The sequence below is a fragment of the Monodon monoceros genome, unplaced genomic scaffold (genome assembly GCF_005190385.1).
Source record: "Monodon monoceros isolate NGI ecotype Baffin Bay Population unplaced genomic scaffold, NGI_Narwhal_1 Super_Scaffold_5, whole genome shotgun sequence".
Lineage (NCBI taxonomy): Eukaryota > Metazoa > Chordata > Mammalia > Artiodactyla > Monodontidae > Monodon > Monodon monoceros.
This window is the reverse complement of record NW_021703782.1, coordinates 93,710,481-93,735,870: the sequence shown is the minus strand read 5'-3', so window position 1 is coordinate 93,735,870 and position 25,390 is coordinate 93,710,481. Positions and strand designations below refer to the sequence as shown.

The 25,390-nt window shown below is 54.5% G+C and overlaps 1 protein-coding gene across 5 annotated transcripts in view; it reads right to left on the bottom strand.

Annotated features, from left to right (window-relative positions):
- COL27A1 (collagen type XXVII alpha 1 chain) overlaps window positions 1-25,390 on the bottom strand; it is a 185,918-nt gene that overhangs the window by 48,852 nt on the left and 111,676 nt on the right. For all 5 annotated transcript variants that reach the window (XM_029203587.1, XM_029203588.1, XM_029203589.1 and 2 more), the window contains 14 exons: window positions 24,071-24,124; window positions 23,360-23,404; window positions 20,087-20,140; window positions 18,766-18,819; window positions 18,076-18,129; window positions 15,203-15,256; window positions 14,999-15,052; window positions 13,375-13,419; window positions 12,137-12,190; window positions 10,385-10,429; window positions 5,897-5,950; window positions 3,979-4,032; window positions 3,703-3,756; window positions 80-133 (listed from right to left, as the gene is read on the bottom strand). In XM_029203587.1, the coding sequence (XP_029059420.1) occupies window positions 80-133; window positions 3,703-3,756; window positions 3,979-4,032; window positions 5,897-5,950; window positions 10,385-10,429; window positions 12,137-12,190; window positions 13,375-13,419; window positions 14,999-15,052; window positions 15,203-15,256; window positions 18,076-18,129; window positions 18,766-18,819; window positions 20,087-20,140; window positions 23,360-23,404; window positions 24,071-24,124 (729 nt within the window). The remainder of the gene's footprint in view (window positions 1-79; window positions 134-3,702; window positions 3,757-3,978; window positions 4,033-5,896; window positions 5,951-10,384; window positions 10,430-12,136; window positions 12,191-13,374; window positions 13,420-14,998; window positions 15,053-15,202; window positions 15,257-18,075; window positions 18,130-18,765; window positions 18,820-20,086; window positions 20,141-23,359; window positions 23,405-24,070; window positions 24,125-25,390) is intronic.

The following is a 25,390-nucleotide window of genomic DNA, read 5'->3' as shown; positions in this document are numbered from 1 at the left end:
CTCAGGGCTGGGCGGAGGGCAAGGACCAAGAGGGGTCTCTCCAGCGGGTGTCCGCCCCCGGGGGCTGGGCCACACTTACCCGGCGTCCCTTTGCTCCCCTCATGCCCAGCGGGCCTCGAGATCCTGGAGGACCCTGTGGGGAGGAGAAAGAGTCTGGAGAAGGCCCTTTTTAGGGAGCAAGTACAACACCGAAGGCTAGGCCTGCAGCCTCAAACAGGCGCTGTTCAGGAGCGGCCACTCCCGAGCCCAGCAGCTCCAGATGGAAGGACTGGGCCTAGTGGGAAGATCTGTCCCCCAGGAGAAGCAGTGGACGTGCTGCCACCTTGAGCAGGAGTCAGCGCCTGGGGATCCGGCAGCAGGGAGAAGGCATCCTGGATGGATAAGCTGCTTCCTTCTTTATCTCAAAATCAATAACCGGCAGCTATGAGGACATTCCTGACCAAAATCTCCAACTCCCACTTCCCCTTTTCTCTCTCCATCAGCAAGAAGAATATGGGGTCCCAAGTTCTGTCCCCCCACCCTGACCTTGAATATTACCTGCAAGCATCCAGAAGGGTCTGCCCAGGGCAGGAAGAGCCAGGGAGGGTAAGAGAGGGCAGAAGGAGACCAGGGCCCAGAAGTGGGGGGGGGGGGGGGGGGGGAGGGAGGAGGGGTGGGGGGGGGAGGGGGGAGGGGGGAGGGGGAGAGGTTGGGTGGAGAAGTCGGTCGGGGAGGCAAAGAGAAGGGAGCAGGGCCCGGGGAAGACGCCCCTGCCAGGGTTATCTCAGTTTGGTGAAGGAATGACAAGAAGAGGCAGGGAGGGAGGGAAAGAAAAAACAGGGCTGGTTTTGTTCTTTGAATTCCCAGCACCTGGCCCAGGGCGGGCCGATGACAGGAATTAAGGGAAGGACTGAAGAGGACAGAGGATACGAAGGGAGAGAAAGAAGGTGAAGAGAGGTGAAGGTGAAGAAGGTGAAGAGAGATGAAGAAGGTGAAGAAACCGCCTCGCTGCCTGGTTTCTCTCCCCAGGTTCCAGCCCCCAGCTACACACGTCAAGCTGCGTCTTAGCCGCATGGCTGGCCAAGGACCCCTCCAACAGCTGCAGGAGCCTCCCAGCTCCGCGGGATTCTCAGACTGGGCGTGCTCCTTTTACAAGAAAAGACGGCCTCATCCCCCCCTCCGAATACCAGGGAGAGGCCCAGCTCAGTTTGGGGCCTCAGGAAAAACTCCTCTTTCTGCTCCCATTTCTCTCTTCCCAGGGCCTCAGGGGGCGCAGACCTTTCAACTGCTAAAGGGCTGATGTGAGGCGCTGGGTCCCAACCTGATCCCTTGTCAGCAGAGCAAGCAGGGTGTGGACCCGGGCTTGGCCCCCTAAAAAGACAGATCTGACTCCCGGGTGAGGGAGAACATGACGACTGGGTGAGAATGGACCATTTTATAGAGGGATCTCAGACTGCAGAAGGCATGCAATGCGTCACTGGGAAATGTCAGGAGCCAAGTCTCAACTCAGAGGCAGTAGTGTAGAGAGCACACTGTTCCACCAGAGAACTAGGTTCAAACCCTGACTCTGCCACCTACTAATTCTGTGACCTTTGGCAAGTGACTTAAACTCTTCAGGCCTCAGTTTCATCATCTATAAAATGGGTATAAGAAGAGTCCCTGACTCCTAGAGTTGCTAGGAAGATGAAATGACCTGGAAGGTCCTCAGTAAAGGGTTGCTGTCAGCTCTCTCAAAGGGAGAGGAGGTCAGAAACTGGTGGTCCCAGGACCTGACTGTTCCCCTCCAAATAATGGAGATAATAACCTTGGCTGACCTCAGTGGACTGTAGGAGAACATGGATGTTAAAATGATTGGAAAAGTGGAAAATGCCAATCAGACGTGAACGGTATCATCAGAAATGTCACTTTCATAGTAACAGTCTTACTAATAATAGTGGTAATTATCATATCTAACAAATAGTAATAGTAATTATTATTGTTACCATTCATTAAGCACTTAGTATATGCAGGTAGTTTGCTAAGCATTACATCATGCACGGTATCATTCACTTCTCACAACAATCTCATAATGAAGGTGGTATTATGCTGACTCAGATGGGGAAACTGAGGCTCAGAGATGCCATAAATGTTGCCAACAATCACACAGCTAGTAAAGGGGGAGCCAGAATTTGACTCACATGTGTCTGATTCTGAAGCTTTCTGGACCTCCATGCTATCCTGCTTCCCCAGTGGCACTGGGGGCAGCTGGCTGTCCGAAAGGAGCCCCAAGAGATCCAAGGGCCCAGCCCCACACTGCAACAGAGGAGGGTCAATGGCAACCTTGGGATCTGAAAACGGCAGCTCACTGTTTGATTTCACTAAGTCGGAGCCAAACCATTGAACAGATGGAAGCACTGAGGAAATGGAATGGGGAGGAGGTTGGACACGGGAGGAAGAAAGCCTAGAGGGAGGCTCAGGGAGCCTGAGGTCCGGGGGCACAGCTAGAATTGGATGATAGACCCCTAGCATCCTTGTTCTCTGGCTTCGGCCCTACCCTGGGCACCTAGCACTGTCTGGCACATAGTAGGTGCTCAGTAAAAGTCTGTTAATGAGTGAGAGGACTAGACAGTGAGAATCTTAAGAGCAGGATCTCTTTTGTATCATTTTTGCAACTCCAGGACTGAGCATGGGCACAGCACGCGGCAGGTGCACAGAAAAGTGTGGGAACTGAGTTGGCCTTGCTTCCCTAAGTGGCTCAGAGAACTGGTGTGGACGCACTTCCCTTGGATTCAAACCATCGAAGGCTCCCGTTTCTTCCTTCCTCAGACCTCAGGGAGCCCCTCAGTCTAGCCTGTGAAGGCACCTGAACTCATCACCCTCCAGGCTTGCCCCGGGATCCTGCCTGTGCCGGTCCCCCTCCCACCATACCCTTTCCACCTGCCTGAAGCCCACCCCACCCCCATCCCCTCGCCCCAGAGTGGGCTCCCAGCCTTGAGCCTCAGCCTTGGCCGAAGTGAGTGCCCTGCCCCAATTCCCTCCGTCCTCCACCAGCAGAGGTGGAGGGACCAGAAGCTCCATGTGCTCAGGGTGAGAGCCACCCAGCCCCCAACCCTACCTCACCCTCGGGGGAGTAGGAGGGACCCCTGAATCTGGGTGCTCCTGGCCACACCCTCCCCCCAGCCCCCTGCCTCTCCCACCTCCCCGCTTTGGGATCCTCAGGAATATCCCTGGTGCCTCAGTCATCATGAGAAGCCCAGGAGCCCTGTATCCTTGGCCCTTCATTTCCCACTTTCTTCCCTGCTTTCTCCATAGCATCTGTCACTTATTTACTGGCTTCTCTCTCCGCCACACCAGAATACGAGCTCCTAAAGGGCAGGGACAGTGTTCTGCCTTGTTGACGGCAGCTCCTGGAGCGGCACATGGGACACAGTATTTCCTGAGTGGATGAACAAAGCAACAGAGGTGCCAATGACCATGACACTCCCTTGCAATGACCATCCCTATGTAATGAACATTAGCTGCCTGGTTTCGTTTCACCCATGCAATCACACTATCATGACCATAGTTATTTCATCTATTTTTCATATGAGCAAAATTTAGGTGCAGAGTTCAATGATCTGCCCTGACAATACAGCCGGGGAGTTGGGGAGCTGGAATTCCCGGTCTGTCTGACTTTGAGACCTGGACTCCTCACCATGACTCGACAGTGGGTTTGAGCTCAGGGAACATGAGGGCTTTGCTTACCATAGGTCCAGGCTCCCCGGGGGTCCCAACACCACCTGGAGTTCCAGGATGACCCTACCAAGAAAGAGATGAAAAAGAAGGAATCAGCTCTGGAAGGTGCCTCTTCCTTCTGCAGTTCTGCCTCGGCCGCGGCTCAGCCCCAGCCCAGGGCCTCCTGGAAGGTAAAGGAGCCGGTCGTCGTGAACGCCTTGGGTACGCGGACGCAGGCAGGGGAGAGCAGAGCTGTCACCGCGGCTGTGACAGGAGAGGGCAAGGGGATGCAGACTTGCTCCTTACCATCGACCCCTTGGGTCCGGGCGCGCCTGGGGGTCCCATCATGCCCCGGTCACCCTGTGATGGAGACAGCAATTCAGGGAGGTCACGGCAGTGGGGTGGCTCTATGGGGGGAGGGTGCAGAGGGCACTCCAGAGACTAGGTAGGTGCAGGGACTTGTCCAAGGTCTATAGCCACATCACCCAGGGTGGTGACAGGGGGAGGGGGGAGTCCTGAGATTTCAGTCAGCAGAAGCCAAGAACCCCAGCAAGTCCTAGGAGGCCTCAGCATCCACTGTGGTGTGCCACACACACGGTGGGCTTCCCTTGGGCAGGGCTGGTCCAGATCAAGGATGTGCTAAACACGTCATCCCCTTTGATCCTGGCCCACGTTCTGTGGTCCTCATTAGGCCTGGCATCCCCTGGGCTGGGCTCGCTAAGGCAGAGATGGCAATATAAGGCATTTCTTTTATTCTCCCCACCCCCTGCTCCAACCCAGATGAGATGCTGGAGAATCAGAGATGCAACTTAGTCTCTCTTGACCAATCCAGACAGATCGGGCAGAGATGGCAGGTGTAGCAGACAGAGCTATGGCCGGAAGGCAGCGGCTCTGGGTTTGGATCCTGGCTCTATTTGTGTGAAGCCCTCTTTCTTGTATTCGCACAGCCAGCAAACATTTCTTGAGCATCTACTATGTGCCTGGCATGATATGCTAGACCCTGAAGACACGATGGTGGGTAGAAACAGACAGACCTTGCTCACACGGAGTGAGACAGAGTGTTACGAGGAGACTGACACAAATCACCAAAACAGGTGCAAACTGGGGTAAGTGAAGGGAGGGAGTGGGTCTTGGTGCTAAGGTGTTTCACTAGGGGATCTGACCCCCCGAGTGCAGGGGTGTGGTGGGGAAGGCTTCCCTCAGAATGCTGAAGGATAACTGAGAGTCATCTAGGCAAAGATAGGGGGATGGGAAGGGTGTACCTGGCCAGGGGAATGGCATGGGTAATGGTTTGCAGGTGAGGAGGGACATGGAACATTCGAGCAACAAAAGAAGGCCAGAGATGGCTTTGATATTGCACTGAAGTTATCAAAGATGTTACCATGGAGGCAACAGGGTGAAGGTTACACAGGGCCTCTCTGTGCTATTTTTTGCAACTTCCTGTGAATATAATTACTTCAAAAAGATGTTAAATTTTAAAAAATAAGAGGTAGAAGAGGAGAAAGAGAAGGAGGAAGAGGAGAAGGTGACCAGAAGGTCTGGGACACAGGGAATGATAAGAGGGAGGCACGGGATGAGCCTGGGAAGCTAGGTGGGGCCAGACTAGGACCTCAGTCTTTCCATCTGTCCAATGGGAATAATATCAACTCCCGTAGGTCGCCTTCCTGGGGAATCAGATAAACCTTCCCCTCAAGGGCCCATGGGAAATGGGAAGCCACAAGCTATGGGCTGGGAGCCAACGTGGGGCAAAGTGTGGCCATGGAAACTGAATGTGGTTCAAATCCCAGCTCTGCCACTTCCTATCTGGGTCACCTTGAGCAACTCACCTCCCCTATTGGAGCCTTGGTTATCTGGTCTGTAAAACAAAGCTGCTGGCATTAACAAGGCAAACTAAAGAACTGGGTTCCTTTTTTGAAAGATGACCCTGCCTCCTTCTGTTGCCAGCCCCACGCAGTGCCAGCGCGCAGCTGTGAGCGGCCCAGACCACGTAGATGGCTGTCACACAGACATCTAACTGTGTTTGAGGATGCTGGCAGGAGGACATGGCGGAAGCCCCAGGGGATGCTGGGACACGGAACAATGGCTCTTTGAGGGTCTGGAAGGCCAGGGAAGCGAGGAGAGGCCAGGGAGGGAGGTCTGACACCCCCAGGGCAACTGGCCCCTTCACCTTTTAAAAATCTCAAAACACAAGCTCTACTTGCTTAGATATTCCCACACGACTTACCTTTTCTCCCATGATTCCTGGCTCCCCGACCAGACCAATGAATCCCAGAAGTCCCTATAAGAAATGTGTATAAAAGCAAGAGAAAGAAGGAAGCAACGTGAATTCAGAGATGTGCTGAGTTTCAAAGGTAACTCGCCCACATCTCTCTTCCACCGGAGCTGTCTCCCCGTGTCTCCTGCCCCGTGCCGGGTAACCCAGCCGGCGTGGGGCTGCCACCGAGGAGAGAGTTGCCTCTCTCTGGGCACTGTCCTGACTTCCTTCACTCCACCAGATGGTTCTGATTTTGGAGCCAAGCGGTGGGGCTGCTGCCAGCATCCCTGGGAGAGCCACACATTCTTCCCGTGCCAGAAGCTGGGAGGCAGCCACCTTTGGGGAGGGGGTGGGATAGGGGAGTAGGGGGGCGGGGCAGGGGAAGGTCCTTCAGCGGTGCTGGGAAGAGGCCTGCCTATGAGAAATCTGTCCCCATCTTTCGGGGCTCTGGGGCTGTTTCAAAGAGAGAAACAAACCTGTTGGCAGGGATAGAAGAAACACCCTAACGGCCCTTGCCAAAAAGACCTGATTGAAATCTGGGAAGTGAAGGCCTTTTTACTGTCTTGTGAAAGGCTTCCTCTCCTTTCTGAAAGAGCACACACACAGACACACACGCACACGCACACACACACGCACGCACACACACACACGCACGCACACTGTGGTTCCTGTTGCTCTGTTTAACTCCACTGGGTGATAACTAGCCTCTGTGTTCCAGGATTCTTCTAGGTGGCTGCAGGCCTCGCTGCCGCCAGGAGCAGGCGACTGGCTCATCCTCAGTGAGGGCGAAGGGCTTAGTTAGAGGAGTAACCCCGGAAGGCAGGCGATTCCCAGCCCAGACCCCACTCTCTTCTCTGCTAAGGAGAATTCCAGCAGATGGGGGTCTAGTGTGGTTCAGGGCTGCAAAAGTGGCTTTGGAAGAGCCCAGGTTTGTAGCCAAGGGTTTCTGGGAGAATTCGGGAAGACTGAGGGATGAGTGGCTTTGCCCCATAAAACGTGCTCCCTGTCCCCAAACTGTATCCAGAAAGAAATGGGACCTTGAACCTGATCAGAAACAAACCCGAAGTTGTACGCTCAGGCAGTGAAGCTGGCCCACCCGGGCAACTAGAGTGAAGAAAAAGCATCCGGTTCCAAAGGGTCAGCTCTGCGGGGCTCAGAGACAGTTTTCAAGTGGCAGCTCAGACCGGGACTGTGTGTGTCTCGTGGCTGCAGCCTAGGATTCAACTCTGGTCTGTGTGGCTCCAAAGCCCATGCACCTGTCAGTCACTCCAACACGTGTGGCCATGAGCAGGGCACAGATCTGCCTGGCACTCCGACACTATCACCATACATGGGGGCCTAGTTCCCTGAGTTCACAGACCCTTCGGGGTTGAAGTACGAGGTGAGAGGGGTGAGGTTCAAGGTATGAGATCATGGCTAATAAGTCACAGAAAATAACCAAGTATCCCTCCCATCCTATTCTAATTTATTTTAAAAGGGCATGGGGTTAAGACAGAGGCCTGAGCTCCCAACAAGGGAGCAGTCAGACATTTAGAGGATGCCGAGTAAAGGGAATAAAAGCTGCTCTGTTAAGAGGTCCCTGCCCAGCTGGCCCAGAGAAACAGAAATTTCATAGCTACTTTAAATTTATGAGTTGTTGGGTCCTGGAAGGCAGGCAGGTCATAAACTTCAATGAAGAAACCAAATGGGATCCTCATGAATAAGGGCCATACAGCCCATTCCCCGCCCCCATCCCAGGACACCCTGTCCCCACTGGGGCACTGTCCCGAAACACCCTGGCATCCTGTCCCGCGGGTGGAGCTGAGGCTGGTCTAGGGAAGCTCGCCCCCAAGGCCCAGGGCTTCCACCTGGCAGGGCTGGTGCAGAAGCAGCTCTGACAGCTGTGGGCACAGTTGGCTCCTCTCAGCTGGCAAGAGGGCATGCGGGGGGAGGCAACATTGTCACCTACAGTGGGCATGGCACAGGCAGGATCTGAGTCCCCGGTTTGGGGGAGGAGGCTGGCCCGGTCCTTATGCAGTCTACAGATAAAGGCCTGTTGTCGACTATGGGGGTTTTTCTCCCTCCCTCCCTGCTCTCATATGACTCTCTGCTGGGTGCTGGGGATGCAATTGGGAACAAGACAGTCGTGGGTCCTCTGCTGGACTAGACATCTCAGGGTTAGGTGTTTAGAGGCCTGGTTTCCCCCTGGACAGAGCTTCTTAAAGGCAACGCTCATGCCTTGTAATTATCTTTGTGCACCCAGTGCCTGGGACAGGGCCCGGCAGGCTGGCTGCACTCTTAACTAGCTGTCGGAAAACTGCAAGAGCTCAGGTCAAGGGTTTTCTAGACTCTTCGGGGCAGGTCATGGGAATCCAGCAGGCCTGAGTGTCAACTTGGGCTCTGACCGTTATGTTACCGCCTGGGAGATCTCGGGCGAGTTATTTAACTTCTCAGAGCCTTGGTTTCCTTATCTGCAAAACGGGGCCAATACTACCAACTGTCATAGGGTTGCTGGAGGAACTGCTGGGGATGGTAAGGAAAGTGTTTGGCACAGAGCCTGGCACCTAACAGGTACCTGATAAATGCAGCAGACACTGTGGTTATAAGGAGGTCCTTATACTCTTTCCTGGGGATCCTCTGATTCTGCCATCAACAGGAAATGCCTGCTCCTTCCCACCTCGGGAGGGGGCCGAGGGAACAGCAGGCATGGCACCCCGCGTGCCTAATGGCAGCCACTGGGCTCCTGCCTCACGGCTCAGACAGGTCTCTCTTTCCTGCTCAGCCAGCCGGGCAGCTAGCTGAGGGCTCTACTGAACAAGTGAGCCCGGGGCTGCCCAGGCCAGGTTGCCACTCCTCCTGCCCCAGCTTTGCCACCACCTTACTTGGTCATCTAAGTCAAGCCCACTCTCCTCCATGAATCCCAGCCTGCCAACATGGACCAGGATCCAGGGGTTCTTCACCTAGGGTCCCCGTAAGGCTCCACGGATGGATTTCAGGAGGCGGGGGGCGGAGGTGGTCCATAAACTTGAATGGGAAAAACTACAACTTTTATTTTCACCAACCTAGTTGAAATTTAGCAAATATGAGCGTAGGCAACAAACCCACAGCACCTGTAATGGTCACACTGCCGTCACTGCTGCAGAGTTCAAAATGTATCAGTAAGGCTTGTCACCACTTCAAAACTGAGGTCATGACCGGACCCCGCCGTTAGATCTCGTTATTTAATGCAAGAATAAAGAAACAGATCTTTGTGGCGATCACATTTTAACGTACTGTCCCATTTGTATTTCAATATAATTGATTTCCTTTGTAGTCCTTTGTTTTGTATTTTATGCATTTAAAAGCTCTCTATTCTGAGAAGGGGTCCATGGCCTTCACCAGCCTGCCAAAGGGGTCCAAGGCACAAAAAATGTTAGGACCCCAGACAGAGTGATTCCGAAGGACTCTTCGTGTCCTGCCATCTTAGGATTCCGAGTATCTATTTCCCGAGGGCCCTACCACGAGCATAACTATGAAATTAAATTTGCTGAACCTATTGCCTGTTTTTTTCCAATGAGGAAATACATCCAGGCCACGGCCGCCCTTCCAATCTCCCAGAATCTCCCACAGAATACACTCGAATAACACTGGAAAGGTTTCAAAAATCCAGTCCTCCCCCTGCTTTAGTTCCTTTCTTCCCCCCAACAGATGTTGCAGGCCTGGTGAGGAAGCTCATCGTGCGTGTGACTCTCAAGCCATTGATGGTGTTTCTCGGTGGAGACAAATTCTTCTGGGTCCCCAGCATCATTGCTCCTTCCAGCCTGAGGCAGCTCCTCACAGTGTTCAGAAGGTGGGGTCCTCCTTTAAAGGAGTGGAGGAGACTGCTACCTTCCAACCCGGCCTACAAGCCCAGAGGTGATGCTTTCAGGAGGCATGGGGCTGCAGAGGGGGGACGGAGGCCGGCCATCCACCCAGCAGCCTCCAGCACCGAGGGCCCTGGACCTCCTTCTCAATGACCACTTGTCACCTCCTCTGCTCTTCAGACCCTGACCCGACTTCCCAACTATTCAGACCCACTGGTTTGAATTTCATCTTCTTTATAATTTAGGGATGCCTGGACCAAGAGTCCCTGGCAAGTGGCTCTGCTTCTCTGGTCTTCAAGCTTCCCCGTTAAATTGAGCACGAACAGCGACCGTGAAGGGCTTTTCCACTTTTCACGTTCTGGGAGCAAAGTCACGTAATGTCTTTGGGCGAATGCCCCCAGAACATCTGCAGAATCAGGGCATGGGGCGTGACCACTGTGACTGAGATTCATGGCTTTCTCATTCAGTGACCTCAACTCCCTCAGAGCCAGAGTCTGTCCGTGTCAATGAAAGGGGAAGATGAGCGAACCTACCTCTCCAGCTGGGATGGGGAATGAATGAGGTGCGTGTGTGCGCTTCCCACAGTGTAAGCGCTCAGTAAAGGGAGCCGATATGCTCCAAGACAGTGGTGACTCACCTGCTCACCCACGGGTCCCGGTCGTCCAGGATTGCCTGGTTCTCCCTGCAGAGGAACAGAGGAGGGTCACTTGGCATGGGTGACAGGAGTCTAGGCCTCCTGGGAGACACCCCAGTTGAGTGGCCTTAGTCCCCACTGGTGGGGATGGACCAGGAAACTCAACTCCAGAGTCTGGCCTTGGAGACTCCAAACAAGTGGCAGGGTCAAGGGATACTGGGACAGAACCTCTGGCCCCAGGGATGACCCCAGTCACCATTCCCTCAGAGTGGCCCTGGGCAGATTACTTGGCACGAGATCTGTATCTCATTTGGGCCCTTCATCAACCCATTTTGTGGAGATAGAAACTGAAGCTCAGAGAGGTGAAGAGATAGAAACTGAAGCTCAGAGAGGTAAAGTGACCTTCTGGAGGTCACACAGTGCGCTGGAAGCAGGGCTAGAATTGGAACTTTGGTCTGACTGATGGAAATCCCCATTCCTACTGCACCAGGCTGCCCCACCGCAGGACGTGCAGGGAACTGGGGAGTCAGGGCGCCTGAGTATTGGACCTAACCCACCAGAGCTCTGCCACCAGCTCACAAGTGACTCTGGTGGGTCTCGTCTCTGCTCTGGGCTTGGCGTCCCCAGTTACAAATAAGGAAAATCAGACTCATTTGTCTCCGAGGCTATTTCCAGCTCTCATACCAGGTGGCCATTCGCAGCCTCGTCTGTCTGCTGGGACGGCTCCTGCTTCTTCTGCAGCCATAGCCACACTGGTGAGCAGACCCACGGGATAAATCCACCCAGGCTATGTCACTGCTCCCACTACAGAAAGACAGCGGGTATCTGAGGGAGAAAGGCCGAGACCTCAGAGGGCAGGACATGAGCTTGGACCAGCCAGGAGTTTGGTTTACAAATGGATGTGGTGCATTGTGATCCCGGCTGGAGCCTCAGCCTCCACCCCAACTCCTCCCCCAGACCTCACACTTGGGACCCCTAGAAGGGCCAGACAGACACAGACATGGGGGCCATTTCCCCTGAGGGGAGGGGACGTGGACAGCCTGGGTCCCCCAGCTCTGCCCTCACCCTCTGTGCGCTTGCCCAGCTGTAAACTTGGTCCAGTGATCCCTGCCCAGGACGGCTGGGGAAATCCAGCCTCTTCAAAGGGAGTGCCTGGAAGGGCATTAAGCTGCCCGTGTGTTGAGGGTCACACTCTCTTACTGGGGCCAGTTGTTTTTTGATAACTTTAAAAGAACTGTTAATAAATGAAATGCATGTTTATGGTACGTGATGGGGAAAATACAGAAGCCCAGAGAAGAAAATGGAGATCTCCTGCAATCCCACCACCCAGAGATAACCCCCGTCCACATTCCAGCCTTTGCTCTGAGCCTTCGGGAACAAGTGTAACCAGCCCCTGCCGCAGGCTCCTAATGCACTCTTCCGCTATGTGATCTGCTTCCTACACCCCCGCCATCGCCCCCCGCAATGCACAGGCGTTTTCCCGTCTTGTAAAATCTTCCAGCGCGCCATCTTTGGTGGCTACGTTGTACCCCATTGCTTGAACGCTGCCCCACTGGGAGACACTGAGGTTCTGTCCATTGTTTCCTCTCCGTTAGCCATACATACTTTGTGATAAACGGGGACCATTTCCTCCCTTTTTCACAACAGGCCAGGGATTCAGGGGTCATCCTAGGGCCTCACAGGTTGGCTCCCCCTCTCTCCTCTCTTCCCCAGGCGTTCTCTCCTCCCTGCCCAGTCACTTCCAGGTCCCCTCACCTTCAAGCCATCCGGGCCAGGTCTTCCAGGAAACCCCTTTCTGCCAGGTTGACCCTGCAACAGGGAGAGGTGAGTGAGAGAAGCCAGGAGGGGGCAGGGATGCAGAGCCCCAGGTCTCTAGGCTGCCAACTGTCCTTGGGGAGGCAGGGAGGGTCTCCAGCTGTGTGACCTTGGGAGGTCCCCCTTCCCTGGCTGGTCTTGTTTGCTAATGGGGATGATGAAACCTGCTTTCAGGCAGTGAGGAAAAGGAAGGGACTGGAACAGAAGATAAAGGACACAGGGGGAATGGAGAGTTTACACCAGTGGTCCTCAAGGTGCGGTCCGGGGCCCTCTGGGGGTCTCTGAGACCCTTTCACTGGAGATTTCACTGGAGGTCAAAACTATTTTCATAAGAAATTAAGCTGTCATTTGCCCGTGTCAATCATTTTCATGAATGTAAGTGGAGTTTTCCAGCGGCTACACAACATGTGGTATCATCCACAGATGGAACGCAGAGGCAGACTGGAGAACCCAGCTGACTCCTATTAAGCCAGACGTTAAAGAGATTTGCAAAATATGTAAAACAATGCCACTCTTTTCATTAGACGATTTTGCTTTGGAAAATATAGCTATTTTTTTAAAAAAAACTATTATTTTTGTTAACATGAAACGGGTTTGTTATTAGTTTTGAAAGAATTGATCCAAAGTTTCTCAGTTTTAAGTACTCATATCGATGTAACCTACACAAAGAAAAGCATTTTGGGCCCTCAATCATTTTTAAGAATGTAAAGAGGCCCTGAGACCAAAAAAATCCACAACCTGCCAATTTATGCAATCGCGACTGAAGGTGGGGCAGGACATACACCTTCTTTCTGGAAGCTCACTTGGAGCAGAGGATAGAATGCAGAGTCAGTTTCCAGGCAGGGCATCCTCCCTTCCTGGCTATGAGATACTGGGCTAAGCCCTTCGCTCTTTGAGCCTTGAGGGCCTTGAATGAAACTAAGAAAGGCACTGTCTCTCTCACAGGAGAATCAAATGAACGGAAATGGATGTGCAAAGCACCAGCACACAGTAGGTGCGCAAGAACAGTTTCCTGCCCCTTGTCTCTCTCCTCTGGGGTCTGTCCTAGCTCCATCCCTGGGGGGGCCCAAGGCCCTCACTGACAACTTCTCTCCAGAGCACCACCCAGATGTTGCCCACCTGCACACAGTTGGCTCAGCACTGACAAATCCCACCTCCCCCGAGCCAGCAACACTCACCTCCAAGCCAGGGGCCCCCGGTGGCCCCATGGGTCCCTCATCTCCCTAGAGTCGGGAGACACGAGAGAGGAACAAAAAGGAGAAAGTTAACCCAGCGGTTGCCTTGGAGAACTTGACCTGTTAGGAGGGGAAGTGGTGGGCACAGGAGAGCTCTCCTGGACCTAGAAATGGTGCACCTGGGTCCCCTGCCTAGCCCCACCCAAGGCAGAGGCCTAGAGGCCAGGCCACATGGGGGCTTCTGTGTGAATGGGGCTCCAGCTGCCCTGTGAACGTGGTTAGCTCGGGCTGGTGGTAGTGCTGGGCAGGAGAGCCAAACCCATCATATGCTGTGGGAGTAGAGCCCAGACGGCAGCTCAAAGATACGGGCTCTATTCTGCGCTCTGCCATTTACTCGGTGAAGAACTTACCCTCACTGTGCCTCAGTTTCCCCACCTGTAAAAGGGTGCAGGGCAGAGAGGATCATACTAAACTCTGATGAGTAGCTTAAGCTGAGCTCCTGGAGGAGGGCCACGATGTCTCATTCTTTTCTGAAGGATGAGTGTGCCCAGGGTCTAGTGGGTGTGTGGTGCATGAAGGCTGGGAGGCGGGCACAAGAGAGGGGAGAGATGGAGGACCGAATGAATGTATGAGTGGACAGGTGAATCAACGAAGACATGAGCAAGTGGCAGGCATATGAGTGGTAACGTGGGAACGTGAGTGTAGACGGAAGCACGGGGCTGGTGCTGTCTTTCCCTCCTACCTCCTTCCGGCTTCCCGCCCGTGGAGATGCCTCAGGCCCTCCCACAGGCTCAGGCAGCCTCCAGACTGGCCCGTATGGCATGCCAGACCCGGAACCAGCCTGAGAAGGCACCCATGTCAGCCAGATGCCTGCCTGTGGTCGTGGTGAGCCTGGGCCTCCTGCACCCTCACCCAGGGCTGTGTGTCATGGGGGACCTGAGGCCTGAGGCCAAGGTGTGCAATGGAGGGCCTCGTGCATGGGAAAAACCTGGGACCAGCCCTTGAGGCATCCAACAGCCCTCCACCTGATGCTCCAACAGGCCCAGAGGACTTGTCAATCCCCTTCATCATGAATGAGTCAATCAGCACATCTTCACTCTGCCACTTACCAGCTGCACAAGTCTTGTCATTCTCTGGGGAGGCCGGAGGCGGCCCCCAGGAGCCCAGAAGTTACAGGGTCTATGCCGTGGGCTTTGGGTTCACCAGACCTGGGTTGGAATCCTAATGCTGCCTGCCACTAACCATGGGACCCGACATAGTGACTTTATTCCCCTGAGATTCAGGACCTCATGTGAGCTGACGATTCCTTCCCTCCCAAATCAATACCCCAATAAACTGTGCTGCTGTGAGCAGAAGCAGTGGCGGTGGCTCTGAGAGAGAAAACCTCAGGGCAATGGGGTTGCCGTGGTGGGAGTGACCCACCAGTCAGGCCGGGGCAGAGAAGGACCCAGAAAAGGTCACGGGGCAGGGCTGTAAAGGGTGAGCTGGAGGGCAAGCCTGAGCTGGCCCTGGGCCCTGTGTCTCCTGACTGAGGGGCCCTGGCCCTCATCTAAGGCCTCCGGGACCCAGGAGAGAGCAGGCTGGGAGCTGGGAGGGATGGGCAGGGGGCAGGGCCAGACGGTCTCACCTCTGGCCCCAGCTGCCCACGGGGTCCCGGCAGGCCTCGAGCTCCAGGCTTACCCTGGTGAGAAGGGAACAAAAAGGGGTCTCAGAGGCAGCACCTCCATCTCCATCACAGGCTGGCAAGACTCCTGCTGGCTTGCAAGCAGGCCCATGGTTTCCAAAGAGCTGTCATCCTCATTAGCCGGAGCTCCCCTGGGCAGGGACTCACCTTCATGCCTTCCTGGCCGTTGTCCCCAGGGGGGCCAATGTCTCCGGGAAATCCCTGAACGGAAGCAGAGGGTACAAGTCACCCAGGGGGACTATGAAGGGAAATGCCAAGGCCACAGGTCTTACAGGGGGACCGACCTGGATTTCCATCTCATCCTGCAGGGGATGTGACGCTGGGCCGTCAGTTATCACAGTTCTAAAACAAAGAATCAGCCCCTACACTTCAGAGAGGTGCTGAGAAAATTAAGGAAGACGAGGCAGGAAGGTCTCAGCACAGGAACAAGCACATACAAGTTCGTCCAATCCAGACTTTCCCAAGTCCTAAGCCTGGGGCAGCCAGAGCCTCAGAGCCAGCCGTCCTCAGCACTGAGAAGTGCCATCCTTTACTGCAGGGATCCTCTGTGTTCTGGGTTTGTTGTGACTTTGAAAGCCTCGAAAAGGACTGATCTAGTAAATCTCAGCTCGTATCGGAAGCTGAAATTCCCACTGAGATTTACTAGATGGAAGACTAGTACATCCATTTACAATGGAAGCTTCTTCCTGACACGGAGCAGAATCTCCTCCCTTCCCCAACAGAAAAGGCCTGCCCTTCTCTGTCCCTTCTAGTCAGGGGCCCAGGGCCCCTCAGTCTGGCTTCCTCCAACTGCCCAGCTTCCAATGTTGCTGATCACTAGGACACCCATGCTCCTCTGGGTGTGAACTGACCAGCACAGGCCAGTATAAGAACATCCCCTTCCTTGTCCTAGGTGTAATACCTCTGTTAATTCAGCCTAGAACCCCATTTGCTTTCAGGGCAGACCCACTACTCCCTTTGGTTTCTGCCAGCCTGAAACCAAAGCCTTCTTATATGAATCCCTGAGATCAGAATGCTCCCCCACTCCGCCTTTGTAAGTGGCTTTTTCCCCTTCCTCTTTTGAGCTTATGGTAACTCCCATTAAGTTCCAGCTCAAGCCTTCTCTCACTCTTCTCATTAGCAAAGGCAAGAACGGTCCTGAATTTGGAGCTAACACACATGGAGCTAAAGCCCCATGTCTTTTTCTTCAAATTGAAAGACTCAAAGTCCCATTCTGCCCCGACTCACTGTGTGACCCCGGACAGGTTTCTAAGCCTCTCTGGGCCTCGGCTTCCTCACCTCTAAAATGGCGACCATAAAATCATCTAACAGGGCTGTTCCGAGGCTTAAAGAGAATAAGGTGAGTGCAGCGCTTAGTTCAGTATTTGGCACCTGGTAAGCACTCAGTAAAAATCTGCATTCCAAAGGGTTTTGGGTCCTGCGTCCTGGGAAAACAAAACAAGTCTGCCTGGGGTGGGCCTGTCTCCAGGGAGAACTTGAAGGTCAGGATCCTGATCAAATCCTAGCACTCACACAGCTCGGACCCACTGATGAGTGCAAGAGCTAATTCACACGGGGGCTAGGGAGCTGGAGCTGCACCCACGGTTGGTGGCCGAAAAGAGGCAAAGACCCGGGAAGGCGCTGACACGCTCGTCAGCTTCTGTGTCTTCAGCTGCGCCGAGCCATCTTCTGGATACTGAGTCCGCCAATCCAAACAGAACGCAAAGATGGGGGAGGAAGACCCCACCCCTGTCTGTCCAGGGCCCCAGGAGGGAGCCAAAGAGCAAATAAAGACCTTCTTTGCTACAAGTAGCAGAGTGACCCTGAGGAGGTCACTCCGCTGCTCTGTGACTCAGTTCCCTCATCTGTAAACGGTGGTAGCGATGTCTCCCTCACTGGTTGTGGTGACCATTCGATCAGTTTTCATCCCAAAGATACTACGCGGCCTCCTGGCATGAGGAGGTGCCTAATAAATGGGAAGCAGCAGGCTTTCCACCCGCACTGGCCAGACTGCTGGGAAACCTGGACTCTCAGAAAAGTCTTTTTCCAGTGACCAGGGGAAGGAACCAGGTCCATGGAAGAGAGGCCAAGTCCATTCGTCTAAAGATAGGACTGTGTCATGGCCAAAGTCAACAGAGTGGAAAGTAGAACTTGAAGGTTTCAGGAAACACTCTCTCTTCCATCCGGGGGATACCAGGAGTGATCTTTGGAAGGATCTGGAGAACCCGGCAGAATTAGACTTCTGTCTCTGAGACCTTACGAATGTGCAAGGCCCCAGGCCAGGGAGGTGTGTAGAGGTGGGGTGGGGGCTAGGGCTGACCTAGACCCCCTGAGACAGACAGTAGCCCTAGCACTGTCCACCCTGTTCTCCAGAGCTGGTCCCCGTACTGGGGTTTGGGGAGGGGTGGGGGGAGAGCAAAAGGGGCTCGACTAGCTGCCTCGCTCCCTTGTACATAAATGCCAGGGGATGAACGTTTAACGTACCTGTGCTGGTTATCACATGTATCCGAAACTCTCAGGTTCTACTGACTCAACTAGAGTTGTTATGTTAATTGCTTTATCCATCCTTCACTATTTCTCCTTCTCCATCGAACACCAGAATTGTACACTTGTCCCCTGCTCCCCTGTGTGAGCCGTGAGCCCTGCACTTCTCCAGGGTGGCTGCTGGTAGTTACAAAAGTTCCAGGGCTCAGAGGGGTTGGATGCCTCAAACCTCAGGGTAGAGGATGTGGGGAGCTCCTGTGAAGGGTCGAGGCAGTAGAGCTCAGAGGGTTTTCCTGATGTTTGTTCTGGAAACTGTAAAGGTGGCTACGAAGCTGGGGAGGCTGTCTGAGGCCAGCTTCTGTGCCACTGCCTTTGAGAGCCTCTAGGGAAGCCGGGAGGCACAGAGGCAGAAAAGGAATTTCTATTCTCAGCCCCATCTCTCATCTGCTGTGTGACCCCAGGCAAGTCTCTCCCTGTCTCTGAGCCTTGGTTTCCCAAGCACAACAAACACCCAGTCCCAGTAGCAGCCAGACACAGAGAAATAGGGTATTGCATACCTCGGGTCCAGGGGGCCCAGGAAACCCAACGGATCCTTTGTCTCCAACTTTGCCCTATGGAAGAGAAGAGATTGTGGAGGAGGCAGGGCTAAGTGAGGGTCTACCTTCCCTGGATCTCCTGTATTAGCCCCCTGGCTGGGGGTGGTTGGAAAACTCAGGAGAATATGAATGAAATCTGCCTAGGTACCTGCAAGGAGCTACGGTTCAAACCCCATCTCCTACACTTGCTAGCCACAGGATCCAGGGCAAGTCACTTCACCTTGGAACCTCACTTTCCCCATCTGCAAAATGGGAGCGATAATAAGTCTCTAACTCCTGGGGTTGTTGGCAGACTTCAGAGACGTATAGCACAGGAAGGATCTGATGCACAGTAACATTCAATAAATAAACAACACCCATTGCTATTATTGATAATGTTACTATTAGTTATGAGACATCGGGAGCCCTGATTCTCACCAGAGGTCTGCCAGTGACTGATGCCTATCTATGGCGCTGGGTGTACTCCTGCCCCTCTGGGCCTCAGTGTCCTCATCTGTAAAATGGGTGAATCTCCATTTCTGCTCTGCTCTATTCGCCTCCCAGAGCTGCTGCGAGAGGAAAGGAGATCCTGGATGTGAAAGCATCTCTGGCCACATTCCATGACCATTTGGAGAGTGTGAGGTTGGGGATCTCAGAGCAGAAGGTACTTACCACAGGCCCTGGCTTCCCCCGTGCGCCTGGGAACCCTGGTAATCCCTGGCTCCCCTGAAAAAGATGCAGAGCAAACTGTGGTTAGTTAGGACCGGAAATGGCCAGATGAACGGCTGCTTGGTCATCCTTGCCGGCCTGAGGCTTGGAGAACATCCACATTTAGGGGGAGGATGAGCTCCCCAGTCCTTTTCCCTGCTTGCAAGTTCCAGCTTGGCAGCCCTATAGGCTGGGACCTGGGGATGCAAAGGTGAAACAGCAGCTCCTGTCCTCACCAGGTCATCCTGGAACCCGGGACCCTGGGCCTCCAAGCAAGCACTGAAGCACCCTTGATGCCCGGGGAGGTCTGGAGCCTAGGGCCCAGCTGGAGAGGCAGCCAGGCCTGCGTGGCTCGCAAACCGGAGACACTGAGGCTGGGTCAGGACAGGCCAGCCAGGAGGGAGGGGAGAGGAAGAGGCAGAGCTGGCCAACATCTGGGTCTCGTTGACTGGCTGGGTGAGGTCCAGATGTGGCCACATGGTGCCGGACGCAGGCAAAGAGGAGCCGGCCTCGGCAGGCTGCCTGAGTTCCTCGGTCAGTCAGGCCAGCTACTCACTCAGACGTGTCTTAAATGTTCACCAGTCTGTGCAGGACCCTAAGCTGAGCTCCTCCAGGCCAGCCGGGGGCCCTATCCTTGGGAACCTGCTGTCTGGCAGGGGGCTGAGCACAAATCCCCATCAACCAGGGGAGAAATGTGCTACCGCAGGTGATGGGCAGGGAATGAGAATGGCAGAGAAGGGAACGGTCACTTCCTGAGCAGGTAGAGAAAATGGCACCCACGCGGGGTTCTGCGGCGGGGCTGGGCCGTGCACAGGCGGGACGGAGGGTGTGCCCGGCTAGGCAGCAGTGTGCAAACTTGAGGTGCAGCGGGCAGGTCAGTGGGGCTGGAGCACAGGGCTAGAAGGGCGAGGGGCAGGAAAGTGTCAGAGCGTCCTGTGCACCGGGGGTCCGAGTGCTGGGGCAAGGAGCCGGGACACCACTCTGGGGGCAGTAGGGAGCCATGGATGGGCTGCGATCACAGAGGAGAGCTGGGCCCTCAGAACAGTTTTGTGGCGGTGAGGAAGACAGCCTGGGAGGGAAGAGGCTGGGGCCTGGGAATAAGTCAGGAGGCCATTGTGAAGTCCAGGGAAGAGACAGTGAGAGGGTAGACGGAGGATGGAGAAGACAGGATTGTGTGAAAGGAAGCCATCCTACAGGCGGGTCCTGGCCCTTGACGGACCCTGGGAAGGAAGCCAGAGCAGAGAAGGGCAGGGCAGGGGGCAGGGGGCGAATCTGCTGCAATTACCTTGTCTCCTTGGAATCCGGTATCTCCTGACACACCCGGAACCCCTTGTTCACCCTAAATACACACCAGCAAAGAAGGTTACGATGGAGACCACGGTGGGTTCTGGAAGTCTCCCCGACATCCACACCCATTGGGAGGGTACAGCTCTGCTGAGGCTGTTCCCAAAGTCGATCTGCCCAGCAGCAGCCTTGTTAGAGAAAAGGGCAGCTCCCAGCCCTGCCCTGCCTCCGGTAGGGAAGGTAGGCCCTGGGGGGACGGAGCCAGCTTACGTGCAGGTCTGCCTGGGGTTGCTCAGGTGGCTGAACATTCCACTAATAGAAAACTAAACTGCCCAGTGTCACCTGGCCTTGTCAGGAGCACAGACACTTGAGGGTCAAAGGAGCTGTGCCATGATCTTTCAACCTCCTCCTCATCAACTGGGGTCACACAGAGGAGCATGCAGCCTGGACAGTGGCCCTGCACCGCTGACGGTTCTGAGCGCTTGCATCTGTTGCTTGATATTTTTCACCACCAGGCTGTGAGCTGTCATTTCGTCCTTCTGTGGGAGTTTCTATGCCAGCGATCTGCTTCGGTCTACTGCTAATTAGCTGCTGTTAATCACCTATAGCATGAGAAACCGGAGCACCTGGCTAGTTAAGACTACGTGTAAACAGCGAGTCAACTGGCCTCGAGTTAGGTCTGGGTGTTTCTTTGCTAAGATGACACACTGCGTGGGCTTGGTGACACTGATTCCGGCTGTCAGAGGCCTCTTCTAGTTCGTGCCTGTATTCAGCCACGTCCTGGTAAATGAGCTGTCGCAGAACCAGATTGGGAGACGTTTCTCCTTGGAGCTGGACGTGTCTCACACAGCCCTCATCATTTCCAGCTTCCCATGTTGGTACATTGGCCCCAGGACTCAGAAAACATTCACAGCCCCGGGAGCAGTTGGAGGAATGGGGAGAAAAACCCAGGAAGAATGGAGAATCTTAGAGAACTCATGTCGTGCCGCTAAGGCCACGATCCAGCAGAACTCCCTTGGTAGAACAAAAGCCAGAATTTTTTTTTTAAATAAAAAAAAAAATGTTAACTTAACTTTGGTTTTTCCAGTTTGGAAAATCTTGTACAATATCCCAGAATTTTAGGAACCAAGGAACATTTTTTTTAAATGTCCAAAGGAGGAGTAAGATGGTTGTAAAAAAAAAGTTTCAAAGGCACCTAAGAAATCAAGACAGTGGATTTGGAGAAAGTTGGGCTTGGCTCAGGAGCCTGGGTTCCAGAATGTGCCGCCACGGGGGGAGGGGGAGCCAGGTTGTTGTAAGTGGGACTGAGGCCAGGCTGGGTCATGGACAATCTGGGATTCTGGGCAGGATGACCATGGAACATGAAGGGGTGTCTCCATCACCCCAGGGGAGGGCCAGGGGGTAGGGTGGGAGTGAAGAGGGGATGATCCGAACCCCGACCCCCGAAATATTAAGACCCTGCCCCAGCCAAAGGGGCAGAAAAGAGATTTCTCTTGCTTTTCTTAGTTTTCTTTTTTTTTCAACACTTAAGACTTATTTGATTTTCCTGAGATCTACGAGCAGGAAAATAATTTTCTCCTCTTTTTTTTTTTTTTCCAGTGCTTTCACCTCTCTCAATGTCCCAGGCACCAGCGGTCAGCAAGCCAGCCGAGTTCTGTGTAACACATTGATTGCCATGTTGCTGAAGAAACAGTGAGCTGAAGGCCAGCTCTGCAAAGGGCCTATAAAAAGCTCCCTGCCTACACTCCTATTTCCCCCATTTCCTTCCCCTCCTCCATGACTTCAACATTTCCAGAGTGCTGGCGACTCACACCGCAGGGTAAACAGGTAGCTGTGGGGAAGCCCCACCTCCAACAGAAAGCCCCTGCATCTCCAGAGCGAGGGCCGTGGAAGAGGGGGCTTAGCAAAGGCAGCAGGGCAGAGCCAGGGGGCAGAGCTGAGTCGGCGAGGCTGAGGGAGCTGCAGCTGGGGGCTTGGGCGTGACGGGAGGAGATGGGAAAGGGGGAAACAGATGAGAAGACTGAGCACCGCATGGCTAGGTACCTAGGGGTGGGAGTGGGTGACACAATCTGGGGTGCCCATTTCTGCCCAGCAGCTCTAACTTTCTGAGTCCAGGGTCTGGGCTGGCTCCAATAGATCACCGAGTTTCCTTCGATGCGTCTCTTCTCCTCTTTGGGCCTGCTTCCCCGGCTGTGAAATGTAGGCACTGGAGGAGGTGACTTCTAAGGGCCTCACTGGCTCTGCCCTTCCGACCTGTCTTGATTCGTGATGGAGGTCTCTGTCGGCAGTGCCTGGGTTCAAATCCTGACACTACTTACCAGCTGTCTGTGCTCGGCAAGCTTCCTATCTCACAGAGGGGTGGAGGATGCCCGGGCTAAGCCCCGCAGAGCACTCAGAGCAGGCCCAGCGCCAGTACCTGTTCCTGTTCCTCGGATTTAGGAGGAGCAGAGTCACCTGAAGACAGGTGCAGAGGCAGCCTGGCCCCGGGAGCAGCTGAGCAGCTCTTATTGGCTCAGGTTTATGGAACCTGGGATGTTGCCAGAAGTTCTCCCACACTCCCTGAGGCAGAGGGGAGGGCAGGGAGATGGCCACAGGGCAGAGCACAGGGGCACCACTCCCTGCCCTCCATGTCTCTTGGCTCAGATGCTGCAGGACCCAGGCCAAGTGCTGCCCCATGCTGGGCCCTGGGGTCCCACCTATCCACCTCCAGCTCTGGTTTGGTCCGAGGTCAGTTCAGCAGCAGGGCTGCGGAGGGCACGTGGCAGCTGGCAGGAAAGCAGGTGGGAGCTCAGGGGCCCGTCCTGGTTTTTCTGTTGCACTTTCAGACTCTGGGATGGGGCTCCCTCTTCTCACCTGGGCGGCTGATGCGTTATCTGTTTCCTCCTATGCCTGGGAGGGGTCTCTGGACACCCCATCCGCCCTGCCCTGGGGCCCATCATCTCAGCACCGCTCCTCCCCGCCCAGCCCGTGTTCTGTGGCTTTGGCCTCAGCTTTGCTCCCCAAATTCGGAGACCTGCCTTACCCTACCCCCGACCCGGATCTCGAGAGCCCCCCACACTCTGTCTGCCAAGGTCTGCATGCCTCCAGAGCCATCAGCCTGGGTCCCACCCAAAGTTAACAAGGAAGAAGCTGGGGAGTGCAGATTTAGCGGGGCCAGAGGGGAGGCAGTAAGAGCGCAGGGGAGTAGACCTGGCAAGAAACCAGCAGCAGCGTCAAGGCTGAGGGGGTTCGCATGCAGACAAAACACAGTGCAATAAGGGAGTATTCAGATCACCTTATCACCTTTCAGTCCGGGTTCCCCCACGTTTCCCATCAGTCCCTGCAAGACAGAGGCCAGGGTTCAGCTGTGAGGGACGTTCAAAACCCCACAAGTCAAGAGCCCTGGCGTAAACACACTGGCTTGCTGCAAGACCCCGTGCTGGAGGGCCCAGCCCAAAGGGCAGTGGTGCGGATTGAAGGACCATGAGAAGGGGCAGTTGACTTGTGAATCGCAGTGCTCTGGACACATCCAGGGGAGAAGGGTGCTGATGGGGAGAGATGGGCTTCATGAGCCGTGTCACACGCTTGCTGGCCAAACGGAATCATCCCTGGAACGTGGTCCGGGCAATTTTAGCCCACCTTTCTCCTGCACGCCCATCCCACTCAGGGATGTCCTGAACTCACTGGCTTGCCATTATATAGAGTTTCTGTGCTCCTGGTAACGGCCCCCACTGGACTTTCAGTGCCCTGAAGTCCAGAACCAAGTCTGACTCATGCTCAGCTGGAGGACTGCTGTCCAATGAAGATGTCTGGCATAAATGACATGCGGACGATGACCGGCTCTCAGGACTGAGAAGCACGGAGCCCCTGATCTGCCACGTTCCACCCCAGCCCCCCTCTGAGTGCCCCCCAACACCGTATCAGGGTAGCCTTCCTTCCAGGCTGAAATGAGTCAGGGGGTGCCCAGCTGTGATGAGACTCGAATTAAGGGACAGCTCTTGTTTACCTTCATGCCCTTGGGTCCTGGGTAGCCAATTGGACCCAATGCTCCCATGTCGCCCTGGGAAGAGAAAGAGAAGAGGACGCCATGAGAGGTGGCTCACAGGAGGCTGGCCTGGGAAGGATTTCGAGGACGCAATCCCCCTGGGTTGATCTTGTAATTAGGCACGTTCATCTCCACTGAAGTACCGGAGTGAATTTCACAGAGGACCTCTCCCAAGTTCATTTCTTGATTGCTGCCCCTTTCACCACTCCTTTCCACCTCATATTAGATTCTTTACATCCCATACTAGTTAAGGGACTCAGGGCATTTCACTGGGCTTCTGTGGACCTCGATCTTCTGATCTATAAAATGGGGATAATGATCCCTCGCCCTGAAAGCTGTTGTGAGGGTTAAATAAGCACACACAGAGGCTTCGACTCCTCTAGCTTAGTGAGGGGCTGGAACTTTCTGCTTCCAGAAGCTGGGCCATCTCCTTGGGACAGCAGCAAGGAAGGAGTGGGGCTGTCAATCACAGACACCCGAGGTGCAGATGGACCCTGTAGGACACTAAGATCAGCGGGTAGGTCCTGGACCACAGGCTGGAGACCCAGCGTCAGATCAGATCAGACTTCCCAAGGCGGGAGCAGAGGAGTTCCTAGACCCTGGAGAGTCACGTTCCCTTCACGGGGGGCCCTTCACTAAGGGCTGGGGAAAGGCCGGGAGGCAGTGAGGGTATGTCAAGGCCAGACCACCTGTCCCACCTCTCCTCCGCTGCTCACTCACTGTGTGATTTCGGGGGTTAACCTCTCCGTGCCTCAGTTCCCTCATCTAAAACAGGGACTAATACTCTGCGCTTCCTAGGGTTGTTTGGAGAAGTAATTGACTTACATGTATAAAGTACTTGGCACTGCCTGGAGGCATTTTTGGTGGTTACAACTGAAGAGGTGCCACTGGCATCTCCGTGGAGGCCCCACAGCAAAGAATTAGCTGGCTCAAATGTCAATAGCGTTGAGGTGAGAAACCCTGGTCTAAAGGGAAGGGGTGAATGGATTTTGTCTAAACAAGCCCACCCTCTTTCCCTGAAGTCTCGTCCTCACTTCCTGCCCTCCCCCATCACCACTGCCCTCAGACACAGCCATCACAGTAAGCCCTCCCCCAGAGAAAGGGAGCCCCTGAAATAACCTCTTCTCTCCCTTGTCTATCCTCTGTGACCGATCTGAGTGTCTGGCTGCTGTGTGAGCCCAGTCAATGTGCTTCACCTCTCTGGGCCTCAGTTTCCCACATCCCTGAATCAGGCTCCACAGAGGCCCCTGACAAATGCTCTGAAGCATTGAGGAAAAAAGG